At 40.6% G+C, this 17,066-nt stretch overlaps 3 protein-coding genes across 5 annotated transcripts; 2 read left to right on the top strand and 1 right to left on the bottom strand.

The window, feature by feature from the left end:
- The first annotated feature begins 1,651 nt into the window (after window positions 1–1,651).
- Window positions 1,652–7,535, top strand: upp1 (uridine phosphorylase 1). Of its 3 annotated transcripts, none has more exons than XM_044207383.1 (8): window positions 1,652–1,786; window positions 2,079–2,123; window positions 4,082–4,193; window positions 4,295–4,453; window positions 4,606–4,720; window positions 6,281–6,490; window positions 6,613–6,759; window positions 6,839–7,535. In XM_044207383.1, the coding sequence occupies exons 2-8, from the start codon at window positions 2,083–2,085 to the stop codon at window positions 6,988–6,990; spliced, it is 936 nt and encodes a 311-aa protein (XP_044063318.1). In that variant the 5' UTR covers window positions 1,652–1,786; window positions 2,079–2,082; the 3' UTR covers window positions 6,991–7,535. The 3 variants fall into 3 exon arrangements, with proteins under 3 accessions (XP_044063318.1, XP_044063319.1, XP_044063320.1); XM_044207384.1 differs by having other exon boundaries at window positions 1,655–1,786; window positions 4,145–4,193; XM_044207385.1 differs by lacking the exon at window positions 4,082–4,193 and having other exon boundaries at window positions 1,678–1,786.
- A 673-nt stretch (window positions 7,536–8,208) lies between these two features.
- Window positions 8,209–12,662, top strand: stmn2a (stathmin 2a). Its single transcript, XM_044207369.1, has 5 exons — window positions 8,209–8,365; window positions 10,229–10,324; window positions 10,630–10,802; window positions 10,931–11,122; window positions 11,234–12,662. The coding sequence occupies exons 1-5, from the start codon at window positions 8,347–8,349 to the stop codon at window positions 11,291–11,293; spliced, it is 540 nt and encodes a 179-aa protein (XP_044063304.1). The 5' UTR covers window positions 8,209–8,346; the 3' UTR covers window positions 11,294–12,662.
- Window positions 12,663–13,773: 1,111 nt separating this feature from the next.
- On the bottom strand, window positions 13,774–15,894 carry LOC122881327 (hairy/enhancer-of-split related with YRPW motif protein 1-like). Its single transcript, XM_044207368.1, has 5 exons — window positions 15,725–15,894; window positions 15,458–15,530; window positions 15,263–15,346; window positions 15,042–15,123; window positions 13,774–14,951 (listed from the first exon to the last, which is right to left on the bottom strand). Exons 1-5 carry the CDS (start codon window positions 15,808–15,810, stop codon window positions 14,350–14,352), a joined length of 927 nt encoding a protein of 308 aa, XP_044063303.1. The 5' UTR covers window positions 15,811–15,894; the 3' UTR covers window positions 13,774–14,349.
- Window positions 15,895–17,066: the final 1,172 nt, after the last annotated feature.

Below are 17,066 nucleotides of genomic sequence, written 5' to 3'. Positions count from 1 at the left end.
GTTTGGTGTGTTGACATTTTATTTCTGGCATGTCATTTAAACTTGAAATAATAAAAAGCTGAAATAATGAATATGTTTATATTAACAATGTATCAAATGACTATATGTAATGGGAAAGGTAGTAGTGACAAATACACACAAAACCATCACCCAACTCTGCAGTACTCCTCAGCTTTATGGAGTATTTTAGCATCTTTCACCTGAATGTTGTTGGTTTTCTGGCCCACAACTCTAGTTTCTAGTTTCCATCACACTCTTATCCTAATTTCCAGCCTGAACTTGCAGCTGTTTTCAGTGAAAAATCTCTAATAAACCCACTGTGTTCTACCTGCCCAGCACCAAATGGTTGACAAAGTTTGCTGCTAGCTGGCGAACATAGTGGAGCATTTAGCAGCTAAAGAGCCAGATTTTCCCTCAGGGGCTGGTGGAGACCAAAACAGAGCTTACTGCAATGTATTGAAGGTACTCAATATCAAGTAAACAGACTTGTAACTTTTTTAGTCATTAAAGCACATTGTTTTGTTTTTACAGTCCCAGAGAAAAAAAAACTACTTAATTAAGTTAAATGTTTTATTAAGATCTTACACACCAGTCTTCAAAAGTACTTGAATTCACCTATGGCACCTAACAGTAAAGTCTGGAAATGATAAGTAATTTCTGACTGATCACTCCAGGAAAACTAAACTGGGGGGTTCTGATGTCCCCGTGACATATATTTTATATCATTAGATTATTATTACTGATGCATTAATGTAAAACCAGGATTTTACTGTTGTAGTTGATTGAGGTGGAGCAAATGTTTAACTATTTGTTATAGGACTGCAACTAATGATTATTTTCATTATGGATTTTTCTGCTGATTATTTTCTCGATTAATCGATTATTTGGTTTGTAAAAATTCTGAAAATAGTGAGAAATGCCTGTCACAATTACCCAGAGCCCAAAGTGAAACCTTCTCAGATTAGATTAGATTTTATTGTCCCAGAGGGAGATTTGTTTTCACAGGCAGTACAACATGCTTGTTTTGTCCAACCAATAGTACAAAATTCAAAATGAAAAGGAAAAGCAGCAAATCCTCACATTTGGGAAGATGGAACCATGAAATGTTTTGGCATGAAAAATGACTTAGAATAATCAGTTGCCAATTAATTTTCTGTCAGTCGACTAATTGATTGTTTCAGCTGCACATGTATTTACTGTTGGATAGTTTAATTTATAACAAAAACATTTTATAAGCTCTTCAAGTTTAGAAAGCAGACATCTTAACTTGTAAAGTACCTAAAGCTGTCAAATGATTGTAGAAGTAAAAAGTAGCTACAATATCTCCCTCTGAAATGTAGTGGCGTAGAGGTAGAAGAAGGCATGAAAAGAAAAGACTAAAGTAAATTACAAGTATTTCAAATTTGTACTTAAGTACAGTATTTGAGTAAATGTAGCCTACTTATTTACATTCCACCACTGTCATCAAAATATAGCTATTATCATCAAGATGCTAGTAATCATTTGGCAACACAGGGATTTTCGCCACACGCTTTTATTTCCTCTGCGGACATGAGTGAATGTGGTCATTACACGTCTGCTGTGTAGTCACCTTTGTACGTGACCGACGCAGTGTAGCCTATAGCCTATGAGTAGGCTGCTAGGCTATTCATGACGCTTGTGACGACTCGACGTCACGTCCTTGTGGGCTGGAGCCTCACGTTACGGTTCGACGTCAGACGTTCAGAGAGCGAAATTAATTTGTCAGAAGCGAAGGAAACGGCAGTCGAACAGCAAAATTCCAACGGTAAATATATATCCGGTGTTTGTATTGTAGCTTTTGGGGGGTTTTATTGTCCTATCCTGAAGGTAAAGATGGAGCTAATTGTCTCTTTTTTTCCTCCGCTGTGAGCGACAAAGTGCTGTGTGCTCTGAGGTCTATGCTGGGGTGTTCTTAATTTGAAAAAAAAAAAGTCTTAATTGTTTGACTTTGTATGTAATTGAGTTTTAGGTTAGGCCAATTCCTCACCACATGTAAAGCTGAGCATAGACTACATCGCTGTTACTGAATAGTTTTGTTTGGACACGGTTGTTTTCAGGAAGATGGATCCAAAGGACGACAAGCGATCCGCGTCATGCAGCAGGTGAGAAGTTCCAGTCCAGTTACTGTCCTAACGTTAGACTTTGTTTTAAAACGTATGTAATGTTTAATACAATTGATACATATAAGTTTACCGCAGGCTATGTTGTAAGGTTAATTTTGAAATGAGGAAACTACTGGGTGTGTCCGGAATTGTCCCTTTTGTGGGAGTCCAGACAGTAATGTTTTCTTACAGTAAAGTGTTTAACTTATAAGCAATGAGGCAGATACTGTTACTTCTTAAAGGGTCATTTCACCTAAATCATAAAACCCTCCACATTTTCTCGCTTAATACATTTTCTCTCACAGATAAATGTGTAGTATGTATATCCACACAGTTTTTTAGGTACACCTAGCTAAAACTGATGCAGCCCAACATTTATATCAATGAGGGTAGGCTAAATAATAGAAACACCTCTTTATATAATGCAGTACAGTTCAAGAGCGCCACAAATCACATCCTCCAAAATGATCAGAAAGTTGAATCAGCCCCGCTCTAAAACAACTGAAAAACTGAACATTATAACCTTCATGAAGGTAGGATTTATTGCAGGGCCGTTGCATTAGACTGCATTAGTTTTAGCTCGGTGTAACGCAAGAGTAACAAAATAGTAATCTTTATTAATACAAATTCATAGAGCAAACAGCCTTGCACACAGGGATGTCGGACAGTATACTCCTACTGAGTGCCACTCACACGGGCCGACCACGGGTGTAAGGGCACCCACACAGATTACAGCCCCTCAGGGTACTGCAAGCGGACTCACTCTCCACCACAAACCCACACGCGATATTAGGGCACACATGCAGCGGCATGGATGATCTATCCAACTCCCTCAGCCGATTTCCCCACCGCGGTACTCCGGCTCTAAGCTGCTCTGTTAAAATAAATAACATTTAACTACACACGATATGGACAAAGACAACTAACTCCAAATGCAGAAGACCCTCCCCCGGGGTCTGAGCTTTGGCGCTGGCGCTTCAATCAGAGTCTGGGGTGGGGACGAGCGCAGGTCCAGCGCAGTGAGGTGTCTGCACATGCAGCAGGAGAGCAGACAAAGGCACTCCTATATCCGCTTCCACCACATCACGCAGGAACCTCGCCTTAAACCCTGCTGAATATCTTCGCCGTCGGCAGCCATAACCGGTCTGCGAACAGCAGACCTCCGATACTGAGTGCAAAATCAACTAGCTCGGCTGGGCTTCTGCCCCGTAACGTTCACCAAGCTCATCCGCTCCCCAGGGGCACGCGCCTCCGCTCATTGCCCTCCTCTCAATACTTCTTACTCTCAAGACACTCCCTCCCAAAGGTGCAGTCTCTCCCTCCAATCTCTTCTACCTCCCTCCGCGGCACACAGCGTCACTCAATACAGTGGTATGCAGATAGTTTTATTCTTTTATGGCAAGATTTCCCAGTTTTATGTGGCCACTCTGACACAATGTAGGAGAATGACATTTTGTTTGTGCGACTTCAAGCATTTAAAAATTACACGTGATAACTTACATTTGATAAACTCACTAGCAATGTGTTGTACCTGAAGCAATACTCCGGGACTCAGGAAAAGACAACACTTTCGTTGTCAACAGTTTTCATTGGGAGCACTTTTTCGGTAGAAAACAGTCCTGATGAAAACCTTTCTCACTGATGTCTGTTTTTTTTAAATTGAATGTTTCATCACTGTGAGGATCACATTTTAAATTCCATCACCTGACAGAACTCGCAAGAGACAAATATCTCAAAACCTTATCAGACCAAACTGAAAGTATTTGCATGGCTGGATAACACAGGGTTAAGTGAGAAAATATGTTTTTTAGATTTGGTTGAACTGACTTAGCCTGGTTTCAGATCTCTGAAACACTGCCCACATCTCATGATTTGTTCAGCCACTTAATGAATGAAGTGAATCAAAATGGAAATTTGTAATCAGGCTAGAAATGACCCTTTAATATCCGCCCCAAAAGCCCTGTTTTTGTGCACAACCCACACCTGGATGCACTGAAAGATGACGTCCTCTACCACTTCAGTTTAGGAACCAGAACTCACAACCTACCTGCTATGTTTGGTGATGTCAAGGTAAAGATTTATATGACATTCATTTGTGGAGAAAAAAATCACCTCCTTAATCATCTTTATTCAGCAGTTATTTATGTTTTTCTGTGTGTGTTTTCTTTCAGTTTGTGTGTGTCGGGGGCAGTCCCTGGAGAATGAAATCATTCATTGAGTACATTGCTGCTGAGCTCAGTATGGAAGACCCTAAGTCAGAGTACCCAAATATCTGTGCTGGAACGGACCGCTATGCGATGTACAAAGTTGGCCCTGTGCTCTCTGTCAGTGTATGTACAGCAAAATTATATCACAACATTTTTGTATTTTGTAAACAAATGCTAATTGTTGCAATCCTAATAATCTGTGGACTTTGTGCTTTTAATTAAAAGCTACATACACGTGAAAATAATGTGTGACATGTCTGTGCTTTATTTTGCAGCATGGGATGGGCATCCCATCTATTGCCATAATGTTGCATGAGCTAATAAAGCTCCTCCATCACGCACATTGCACAGATGTTACAGTTATACGCATTGGGACATCGGGTGGAATAGGTAAGCTTATTATTTAGAAATATTTAAGTGGCTGATAATACATCGGGTTATTCATCTGTTGCATTATCAAAACATAAATACTGCTGGCACTCCAAGGATGCTAGTTTCCCTTTGATTCTGTAAATGAACTTAATGAACTCATGTAAGAGGAAATTACTTGACTTGACTTCGACTCCCTGTGTGGTCAAATGTCCTTGCCACGAGATGGGTTTGTGTGGTCATACATTGTAGTATGCCGGTGTAGTGAGTGCTTGGTATTGTCCACAAAGACACCTTTTTCTAAATGTTACCACAATAGGGTGTTCAAGGTCCCTTAGATTTTAGAGCAGTGTCATCCAATATGCCTTTTTGTATATAGTTGCTATTAGCCGATTATGGTATTTCTCCAGTTGTCCGAATAGGAGAAAACTGATATTTTTGTTTTTACTTTTTTGAAGTGAGTTATTTAAATTAATTCTGATATATACCAACCTTTACATTATTCTTAGTAGGGCATAAAGCATTGGGTGTTGTCCTGTGGCATATCTTTGAATTTACAGTCAACATATATAATTTCCAGCATGGCTAAAGTGGATGGTGTGATTTGATTGATCAGTGACTACAGTGTAATAAACTATACCACTGAATTACAATTTGAACTAAAGACATAATGTATGTTGTTTGAAATTATTTAAATGCTGGTTGCAATATTGCATGCTGGGGCAGCAGGTTGAGGGTAGTGGACGCTAACAGACTCAACAAACTGTTGGATCTGTTAGCCATCTTGGAAAGTGTCTCCCATCCACTCCATGGCATGCTAGTCAAACAAAGGAATACTTCCAGCGGAAGACTCTTCCCCCCAAAATGCACCACAGAGCGGCACAGGAAGTCATTCCTGCTTGTGGCCATCAAACTCTTTAACTCCTCCCTCTAAGTGTCAGTCTGTATGACCCTAAGTCATTAAACTGGACATTGGATCATTACATCTCTGCAATACTTGAAATAATTGTGCAATATTCTCTGTTTAATACTCCTGTGCAATATACTCTTTTCAGTTTGAAATCCCTATTTATTGATATTTATTCATACTTCTATTACTGCTGTGCAATATCCACCGTCTCATAATCATCTTAATAAGCTACACTTAACTTGACAGTTCATGCACTATTACTTATTACTTATATTATTAAATTGTATTATTATACCATACATACTTATCATAAACCGGTAAATCCACTTTGTACTTTACACTTATTTTAGCTTTTATACCTATAGCCACTTGGTACTTAATTTATCTTGCCCGTATTATAGTGTATTATATTTTTTGCTTAGTACTTCTATTCCTGTGTGCACTGATGTGATAGTGAGCAGCTGTAACAAAAGAGTTTCCCCTCAGGGATCAATAAAGTATTTCTGATTCTGATTCTGAAAATAGGAGGTTTAAGAATGTCTTTGGGTGATAGTCTTTATGAGTCCAGTATGTCATTTCAACATATATAAAAAATGCCTTGTAATTGAAATGTTCTTTTACTTTCAGACTAGAAATGATTGTTTATCTCACTTGCCATTTTTGGTTTTTAGGGCTTGAGCCCGGCACAGTTGTTGTCACTAAACAGTCCGTGGATGCCACCTTCCTGCCCAAGTTTGAGCAGGTGATCCTAGGGAAGACTGTGGTGCGCAATACTGATCTGGATCAAAGCCTGGCAGAGGAGCTGTTGCAGTGCAGCAAGGAGCTGAACCAGTTTGAGACGGTGATAGGCAACACCATGTGTACACTGGATTTCTATGAAGGTATGAGTTCAGATGCACTGATGTGTGAATCATATTGTTTACCAACATGTACAGTGGTTCAGTTGTAATGTGCATCTTTTGCTATCTTCCTGTCTGTCTTTTCTATCTGATCAATCACCCAGGACAAGCCCGTTTGGATGGTGCTTTCTGCTCCTACACTGAGAAGGATAAACAGGACTACCTCAATAAAGCCAATGAAGCAGGAGTCTGCAACATTGAAATGGAGTCATCAGTTTTTGCTGCTATGTGCAAGCTGAGTGGTCTGCGAGGTAAGAAAATACAATATCAGCATTGTATTATAGCTGACAAATTTTTGTTGACTTTCTAACAATTTCTTCTTGTGTAAAGCGGCTGTGGTTTGTGTGACATTACTGAATCGGCTGAAGGGGGATCAACTGAGCAGCTCTCATGAAGTTCTTCAGAGTTATCAACAACGTCCTCAGATGCTGGTTGGCCACTACATTAAGAAGCAACTGAAGGCCAAAGCAGTACGCAGCTAAGGGCAACCAGTTATTACACTGGTCTGCAAGGATACTTCAAATTCTGGTTATCACATCTCTTGAAACTTGTAAAACACGGAAAACGTGGTGCAATACAATAACTGTGCTTTAAAACATTTTTTTGTATACATTCTTTCCTGCTCACAAGTAGCAATTCCTGTAATATGTCTAGAATATTCACTGAATCTTTAAATTAAGCACTGCCTTCTATTTATCATTTGACACTTATTTAGTTGATTGATTTGTCATAATAAACCGGCATGCACTATTTCATTTTTGTTTCCTCTTGTATTTAACTTAAATACAATTTAACTGAGCGTTAAATGTTATGTAGCAGCCTATCTGTCTTATTTAAGGCTGCCTCTGTTTTATACAATATGTAAAACTTGAACCACTTCATGACTTTCATCTGGAGTATTTTTTTAATGCAGAATGTATGTTATGTTTGTTTCATTCAGAACCTAAAAACTGCAACAAAATGTCACTCATTTTGAAAAAAAATCCACTGGATCTCTAATCACTAATAAAGCCTCATGCAGACTGAAGTTGTTTGTTTTATGTTCTGGCTCATTAGAGTAGCACAAGTTCACAACACACTACAGTTATTTCTCGGTGCAAGAAGCACTCTGGCACATGTGTGAAGTAGGTTTGTTGCAGTATGAGCTGTTTGTATGTGCAGCACTGAAGAAGCCCAGTATGCTCAAGACCAACATCCTGACCACTGCTGACTACTCATTAAAAATAACAATAGGTTGACAATTAGGCAAAATGGTCAGTTCACAGCGGATTGGCTACTCTGTAACGTAGACTGTATTCTTATCAACCTATTTTATTAGACATTACAAGACGGATTGATCCTTTGTTATCTTAAAATCACCCAAAATGGGTCAATTTGTAGCATATACATATATATATATATATATATATATATATATATATATGTCAAGGCGACTATGATATCTTCTGTTGTGGTCAGGTTTTTCAGGGGTTTATTTTTTTAAACCAGTATTGGCAGCGTTGCTGGATTGGATTGCTGTGGATCTATTTTTTTCCATAAATTTGCATCCAGTGAAACACACGTCGTAAGTATCCGGTCCGGAGAACATATTTTTCAACTTTCTTGTGTGTATGTGCTTTAATCGCCAGCTTTAAGTAGGCTATATGGTCACACTGGAAGATGAAAACCGCTCTGCGCGTCAGAGGACGGAGGGGAGGGTCTCCTTGCGCGCTCCCGTGCGCGCCCACCCGTCTGCCATCCGATCCTACCCCGGTCTATTCGCTGACTCAGTGCCTTAAGCAGCATCACCGTTCACCTGAACAGAGCTACAGCATCCTCTGCGGAAAAATACATCAGCCATGGCTAAAACAGCAACCGGTAAGCATGTTCAGACTAATCATGTTAAAACCGATGAATGAATGGATGGACTTGTGACAGATGCTGCCTTTCTGTCTTGAACCCATGTCGGCCCGGTATTATCTTCCGGCTGGTGGTCGTGCTTCTGTAATGGCTCCACTTAGAAATGTTCTCTTTTGAATTTATTATTAAAGCTAAGGGAAATGAGATCACTCACCTTGATATTTCTCTATCGACTGTGGGCCCATTGTCTCAGCACAAGTCTGGTAATGACAGCAAGAATATGGGCTTACAAGCCGAGCATCCTCCGTCATTAGGTTGCTGAAATGTCTCCTCCATTTTCCTCGTTTTTGTCAGTGTGTTAGTCCTCATTTGCTTTGATCTTATAGACTATTGTGTAACATTGGATAATTAGACAGTATGGATTGGCCTCTAGACAGCTTTATTTACAACGCCGCACCTGCGATTCATGCTACAGCGGCCCCAACATGCAGCATAATGCAGACGGACCCCACCCAAGATGCTGGGCTGCCGAGCATGTAGCCGACAGCAAAGCAGAGAGGTCTTCGTCAGTCTGACTTTTGAATTACTTTGCTATAATTAAACCGGCATAGCTGTAATAGGTTAATTTAAAACACATTTCTGTTCCCCAAACGTCTCCTGAAGGTGATTGTTTCATCGGTTCGTTTATTTGAGATGGCTTCTTTTATTCATGTCTCCTTTCCTTATTCCTTCCTCGCCAAGGATGCATCACCAGCTGTGACAGATGTGCTGCCATTTATTTCGCAAAAAGACCCGATTGGCTTAAGCACCAATGAAAAGGCTCCAATTCCAGACTATTAGGTCTAGGCGTTTGCACACTGGATCTTATATTTACAGATAAGAAGTAGATGGTAGCTTGCATTAGTCATCTCTTCTGATGGATGGTTATTGTTGTAGGCCAGGCATTTAGCATATTTGTTTTCATGGTTTTGTTTATCCTCTCTATAGATTTCTAAAACATGAATTGTGCCTTAATATGCGTAACCCATTTGGTCCCTTTAAAATACAGTAAGGCTTGCAGACTGGCTTTCTTTATGGTTTGTGTGGTGGCAGTGATCTAGCAGGAGGAGACAGGTGCATGGCAGGGTGGGAGGCAGGCCAGCCCTGCAGCAAGGGGCCGCTTCACACGCTGGCCTTTGCAGCAGAAGGCTTAGCAGCACTGACAATCTGTAGTTCTCTCTGAGCAGCCAGGTGGGCTCTTGGACAAATACAGGAGAGCGAGCATGGAAAAAGTGATAGAATTTGCAGATGACATTAAAACAAGTCAGTAGGGAACTGGTGAAAACACGTCTTACCCCAGATCTATTATTAAAATCAAAATTAATCAGCTGTATTTGACAGCTATGACAGTAACACTCAAGAATAAGGCAGGGAAGAGGCAGATAAATATAAGAGCTTTTTATTATTGTGATCATGACACAAGACAAACAGCTGAGAGTTCAACAGGAAATGGACTAACTTGACACACAGGCCTGTCTACCCTATCACTCATCTTATGCAGATTGCTTGGGGATTTTAGACAAGGCACTCAGATTTCTTGATTGAAATGAGTCATTAATGTCTTATTATAACATCCAATAAATGAATCTTAGTTTGATCACCCTTACAGAATACATGCATCCAATGAATTATTAAGCAACAGGGCACTTATGTACTTTTCTGACTTTCAATAGATCATTAAATGCACCGGTCATCTGACGCTAATGGTTTAATTGAGGAATTCTTTCCTTTTCTAACTTGTAATTTCTAACTCAGCTGCATATTCATTTGCCTGTTTTACTGTTTGCATGAGTAACATAAAGATAATCACCAGGATTCTATGGTGTGTTTATGTTCCCATAGCATATAAAGAGAAGATGAAGGAGCTGTCCGTCCTCTCCCTCATTTGCTCCTGCTTCTACCCAGAGGCACGCAACAAGCTTGTGCGTGAATTTGAAGGTATGGATCAGCTCACACATCGATTGTCTTTTGGATCAAACAAATTGCCCCACATGAATGTTTTATATTCAATTCAATTTTCTTTATATAGCGCCAATTCATAACAGAAGTTATCTCATTGTACTTTTCCTATAGAGCAGGTCTAGACTGTACTCTGTATAATATTATATTATTATAAATATAATATTATATCAGCCCTGTAAATACAAACGTTAGTAATAATGATATATTATCATTGGACTGATATATTGTGTTATTGGACATTGATTTTGCTGGTGTTCTAATCTTAATTGTCTGATTTACAGACATGGAGGTGAAACCTATAAACAAACGGGCTTCTGGCCAGGCGTTTGAGGTGATTCTCAAGCCTCTGTCTCCGGTGTCAGATGTTGTCCACAACCTCCCCTCACCACCCAAGAGGGACATCTCCTTGGAGGACATTGAGAAGAAACTGGAGGCTGCTGAAGAACGGAGGAAGGTGAGTATCTTACCTGTTTGTAATGGCTTTGGGTGTAAAAACAAACAAACAAACCAAAAAAACCCACCTTTTTAGATTTTAAACCATTCAAAATGAATCAGTTGTTATTTTTTGCTGTGCGTTTTTAGTATCAGGAGGCCCAGGTGCTTAGGGCTTTGGCAGAAAAGCGTGAGCATGAGAGGGACGTGTTGCTAAAGGCCATGGAAGAGAACAGTAACTTCAGCAAGATGGCCGAGGAGAAGCTGCAGCTGAAGATGGAGCAGATCAAGGAGAACCGTGAAGCCCATCTGGCAGCCATGATTGAGCGTCTACAGGAGAAGGTGAGGAATGCAGAAAACTCTGTTGTTGCGAAGAAAGCCCAAAAGTCCAAGTGTCTACTTCTCCACTAAGATTTCTATCTGAATATCACTTTATTGTTCTGGTGTTCTTAGGAGAGACATGCAGCCGTGGTGCGCAAGAACAAAGAGCTGAGGGAAGAGCTGACAGCATGAGCCTCACACAAGTCCTGACCTTCCATGGTCCATCAACGTCCCTCCATCCAGTCCTGCCCCCATCCTCACCCCGCTCTCACCCTCCTCAGAACAGACACCCAACCCTGGAGGCCGAGAGGTTCGAGGACCTCACCACCACATCACAATACACCACACCACCAGTACTCACTACTATCAGTATTATCAGTGGATACAAACATCAATAACACTCATCTCGAGAGTTGAATGGATTTGTTGATTTTAGAGAAAAAGTGAGAATATGGCTATTATTTTGTAAATACTTTTTTCTTAAAATCTATCTATCTATCTATCTATCTATCTATCTATCTATCTATCTATCTATCTATCTATCTATCTATCTATCTATCTATCTATCTATCTATCTATCTATCTATGACGGTAGGTGAAGTACATGCAAAGATTATACTGTACTGCACTGTACGATTTCAAACATTTTGTTTGTAATTGATTAATGTTTCAGTTCTTGAAATTTGACTTTGCAATCATTTTCTTGTGAAAGCCCTCGGTGTTGTGAGTTGGCTGACATTTGCAGTGTTTCCTGATGATGTCATGATGATGATGTTTCTGTGTCTTTGTGAAGAATGACGGTTGGTGTACCTATAGACTACAGACTCCTCATCATATCAACGTATCCCATCTGTATCTTCCTCACGCACACACCTACTCATTCTTGACACGCACACCGCTTGGAACTTAACAATACGCCAAACCCACAGATTCATAAAGTGTCCACTTCCTCTGAAATGAGCTTGATAATGAACTTGATAGGTGCTTTATTGTTATTAAGAATGTCTTTGCCCAATGGGAGCAGCTGTTTATACACTTGCAGATTCCCGCTTACCCTGACAACTTTATTTCTCAATAAATCCATCTTTAGCCAAATCAATAGCTCTGTTACGTACACAGTATTTGGGGATTAATCTTGTGAATGTTATGACACCATACTGGTACCATGCATATTGTCTTGGACAGTGGAATGTGCTGTTGCTCTCCACCTTGATATTGGTAGTGTGAACTTAACTTGTGTCTGGGTGGGTATGTGTGAATGTGAATTTACCACAAGGCATCACTAGTCTCTGCTCTCGTTAGGGGATTAGATGGAGAATGGATGCAGGATGCTTTACATTCAGCACACTGAACTAGTCTCTTTTTAATATACAGCACCACTGATATCTGCCTTCATCCTCTGCTGCTTGTGTTTCTCCCTTCATATATTTCTCTGTGAAAGCTTTGCTGAATAAAGGTTTGGGGTTCTGTGAACATGGCATGCACCATCTTTCTGTGCTAAAAGAGGAGGAAAAATGTAAACTGCCAAATAAATGAACCAGTTATCTACACATCATGAGAATCACAGTCTTCCCCCAGATGATTTTTCATTCATGTTTCTAATTTGAATTCATTTGGGATAATGTAGCCAATTTTTGGCATAATTCAAAATATACTCAGTCTTACTCCTCGAGGGTTCGACTAACATATAATAAACATATTAAAAGCATCCCTGATCATTCATCAGGTAAGACAACATTCCTCCACTAGGTGGCAGTGGCATATTTTTTAAGCCAAAGAAACCGAACTGGAGCTCATACCACTCCAAAAGTAGGGCAAAAGTTCACAATATGCTGAGTGTAAATATAGAATAAATATAATAGCAAAAACACTAATAGAATCTACATCATTTATGTTTCATCTTTTCATGAGAATCACGAGGATTTGGAATTTAAATGACAGCCTCATTTAGAGGGTGCAAGGTTTGTGTCATGTGACTGACTGATATTTCGGTTCTCAAAGGAAGACAATATACATAATATATTATTTATAACACGTGGCTTAGGCCCTCAGGGAACAGATCATAGACGGCGACTGCCCCCCTGGAAGCCTGAGGCGCTGCATGGATGGATAAAAAACTTCATCATTAAAACAGTGAACCTCTAAAACTCTGTGTCACTCAGATTGGACCAGAAACAACACTGTGGAGCTGAACAGTGATTTATTGGTCCAGCTGTCTGTGTGGTGTTGTTGTTACTTTTTAAACCGCTTTCCTCCAATGTCCCCATCCTGTTCACACTATTGTCTCCGTTTCAGACCAACCCAAGCTGGTGAGGTCAGGGCAACATTGTAAAGGATTTCCTCTGGCTCTTAATGATTTCCTGGGTATTCATAAGGGCAACAATGCTCTCAGATTGGGTTACTTACCTGGCACACAATAAAGGAATTGCCTTTCAGTCAATAACTGGGACCTTATTAGCTCATGATTAACTTCTATGGGATTGCAACAAAAAAAGCACCTGCAGATTATATGTCATTTGGGAAAATATGGTCTTAATCACTTGGAGGGCAGTTAGTCTGCTTGTATAGAGGATTATGTAGCATGATTGTAGAAAAAATAGCCACCTATTATAGATCATGAAAACAAAACATTCTTGAGAGTTAAAAGAACAAATGCAACAAAAATACAACACTTTGGTTTAAATCCATGTTTTATACATTTAACTCAATTTATTGGTACAAAAATATTACAAATAGGTACAAGAACGCAAATTTCAGATTCTCGAGTGGTTAGTTTTCCAACAATGGCACATTGTTCTGATACCACTAAAGAAGCAGACCCAATTAAGTAAAGCTACATTATGTTAAATACAGACATTCATGCTCGACAAATGTAGAAGTTTCAGTATGTGGTCTATAAAATATTACCTCTACATTTGTGCTTACAGTACATCTAATCATGGCCCATATTTCATATCATCATATCAGTCCTCAACCTGGAAACAGTGCACAACTAAATTAGTTATCAATTTCAATGAATATCATAAAATCATTTAAAATTCCTTTCTTTATAAGAATAATGACATACTGAGTGGAAACGACACCCTTCAGCAACCTCTCCCACTTATTCTTTATACTTAACAAAATAAAATCAGCTTGCTTTGTTCCCCTGTGTTTTATTGCTATAAAAAACAGATGAGGCAGGTTGTCCTGCCTAGTCTGTGGAGGTGGGCACAGCTCAGCTGTTGCCTTCAGTCCAGCTGTTAGCTTCAGAAGGCCCCAATCTCCGTGCCCCAAGGCCTGTAAGGCTTTGACAGAGTGGAGGAGGGGCTCACTGTGCTGAGGGCTGTCGGGGAGACCAGAGGGAAAGCACCGAAGGAGAGGGGGAAGGCCGACAGTGAGGAGAGGGATGAAAGGAGTGGTGGCGAAAGCTTGGATGTTGGCAGAGACAGACTGAGGGGCAGCGAGCCGTTGGGAGGCACCCTGAGGGACTCTGTGGGGGGCATGACACTGAGTCTGGATGTCCCAGATGTCTCAGTGGAGGAGGAGGAAGACGTAGAGGAAGAAGAAGAGGAGGAGGATGGGCTACTGTTGCTCCTGGATGCAGGTGTCCTGCCCTGGGGGTGCTGTAGGAGGAGGGGGTGGGGGAGATGGGCGGCCCCGTAGGCAGAGCCCCAGGCTAAGTGTTCCAGTCCAGTGTGCACCTCCCTCTGAGAGGCGTAGTTGCTGAGGTGGGACACCAAACGTATACGGAGGGGGTCTGCACTCTCCCGACCCTCTATGATGCTCAGGTAGCGAGCTGTCTCTGCCAGGCACTCCCTGAAGCCCAGGCTGCGATAATCCTTAGCAAGAGCATGAGCCTCAAAGTAGCCTGTCAGGAAAGGAAGCAGAGTCAGAAGTTTAGAAACATGATTTACCACATATTTGGGGAATTAATGATCCAACGCAGAGAAATGGTCACCTTTGCCACCAGATGCATGAAGCATCTTCAAATGGTCCACAGTCATTTGCAAAATTTCTGCTTTTTCCAATTTAGCTGATCCCTGTAAAGAAATAGTAAAGAATAGTGCCACTTTTAATGATGTTGATATTTCCTATCAAGTGTCAATCTAGAAAAAAAAAACATGTAAGGGCGAATGTGTGCCTGCCCATAAGGAAAGGATGTACATATGACCAATTTACCTGTTTTTCAAAAGCACTTGGCACCAATCTTCTCAACTCTGACAGACTATTATTGATTCGGTCACGTCTGCGTTTCTCAATTATCTGTAAATGGGTAAAAGGGACAATGTAATTTAGGTCACAGGTGGTAGGTAAACAGTGGGATCTATCAAACAGCAGTGCGCACTTGGCACCAGACATAATGAGTTTACTTACCCCTCTGCGCCTTTTTCTGGCTTGAACCTGGGTGGTTGTGGAGGGTGACATCGAGCCGTGGGAATCAAGTTGACTGAAAAGGTAAAACAGCAATAAATACATGTTTATTGCAACAAAACATGTAGTTCTTCTGGTTTCATCAAAAACATCAATACACATGAAATAAAGTTGAAATGTTGCAGTGAATCATTAATAATAAAATAATCAAACATGTCTGCCTTCGAACATATGACATAGCTAATAATTATTTAAAAAAAGTTAACATACCCATTTTCGTCGCCACTATCCTTCTCCACCTCAACATTGTCGTCCAGATCGCTATCCGACGAACTGTAATTGTGGCTTCGCTTCATTTTGCTTCCAAGCCTACAGTGACCAGTGCTCCTCGCAGAGAAAGCTCCAGTGGGGAACTGACAGCAGAAGGTTGCTTCTGCGTCTGCTGTGATCGTTTTCACACCGCAGAGAGGGGGCGGGGTGCCCGGAATGATGTGGGCGGTGCTTGAAAACACTTGAGCCTGTTAAAATCGAGCTGGCATTTCAGAATCAGAAATACTTTATTAATCCCCGAGGGGAAACTCTTTTGTTACAGCAGCTCAATATCACGTCAGTGCGCACAGGAATAGAAGTACTAAGCAAAAAATATAATACACTATAATACAGGTCAGATAAATTAAGTACCAAGTGGGTATAAGTATAAAATTGAAATAAGTGTAAGGTACAAAGTGGATTTACCGGTTTATGATAAGTATGTACGGTATAATACAATTTAATAATACAAGTAGTAAGTAATAGTGCATGAACTGTTAAGTGTAGCCTATTAAGATTATAATGAGAGGGTGGATATTGCACAGTAGTAATAGAAGTATGAATAAATATCAATAAATATGGAATTTCAAACTGAAAAGAGTATATTGCACAGGAGTATTTAACAGAGAATATTGCACAATTATTTCAAGTATTGCAGTGATGTTAATGATCAATGTCCAGTTTAATGACTTAGGGTCATACAGACTAACACTTAGAGGGAGGAGTTGAAGAGTTTGATGGCCACAGGAAGGAATGACTTCCTGTGGTGCATTTTGGGGGGATGAGTCTTTCGCTGAAGGTACTCCTTTGTTTGACCAGCACGTCATGAAGTGGGTGGGAGACACTGTCCAAGATGGTATGTAGTTTGGCCAGCATCCTCCTCCCTGACACCACCGACAGAGAGTCCAGTTCCACCCCCACAATGTCACTGGTCTTACTGATCAGTTTGTTGAGTCTGTTAGCATCCGCTACCCTCAACCTGCTGCCCCAGCATGCAACATTGCAACCAGCATTTAAATAATTTCAAACAACATACATTATGTCTTTACAGGATAGCACTGGCCACCACAGACTCATAAAACATCCTCAGCATTGTCGAAGATGTTGAAGGACCTCAGCCTCCTCAGAAGGTGGCTCTGGCCCTTCCTGTAAAGAGCTTGAGTGTTCTTAGCCCAGTCCAGTTTATTGTCCATATTTACTCCCAGGTACTTGTAATCCTCTACAATGTCCACACTGACCCCCTGGATGGAAACCAGGGTCACTGGTGCCTTGGCCCTTCAAAGGTCTACAACCAGCTCCTTAG

Source organism: Siniperca chuatsi, linkage group LG9, assembly GCF_020085105.1.
Source record: "Siniperca chuatsi isolate FFG_IHB_CAS linkage group LG9, ASM2008510v1, whole genome shotgun sequence".
In the NCBI taxonomy this organism is placed as follows: domain Eukaryota; kingdom Metazoa; phylum Chordata; class Actinopteri; order Centrarchiformes; family Sinipercidae; genus Siniperca; species Siniperca chuatsi.
Note: the sequence above shows the minus strand (reverse complement) of the source record. Positions and strands in the feature narration are given on the sequence as shown.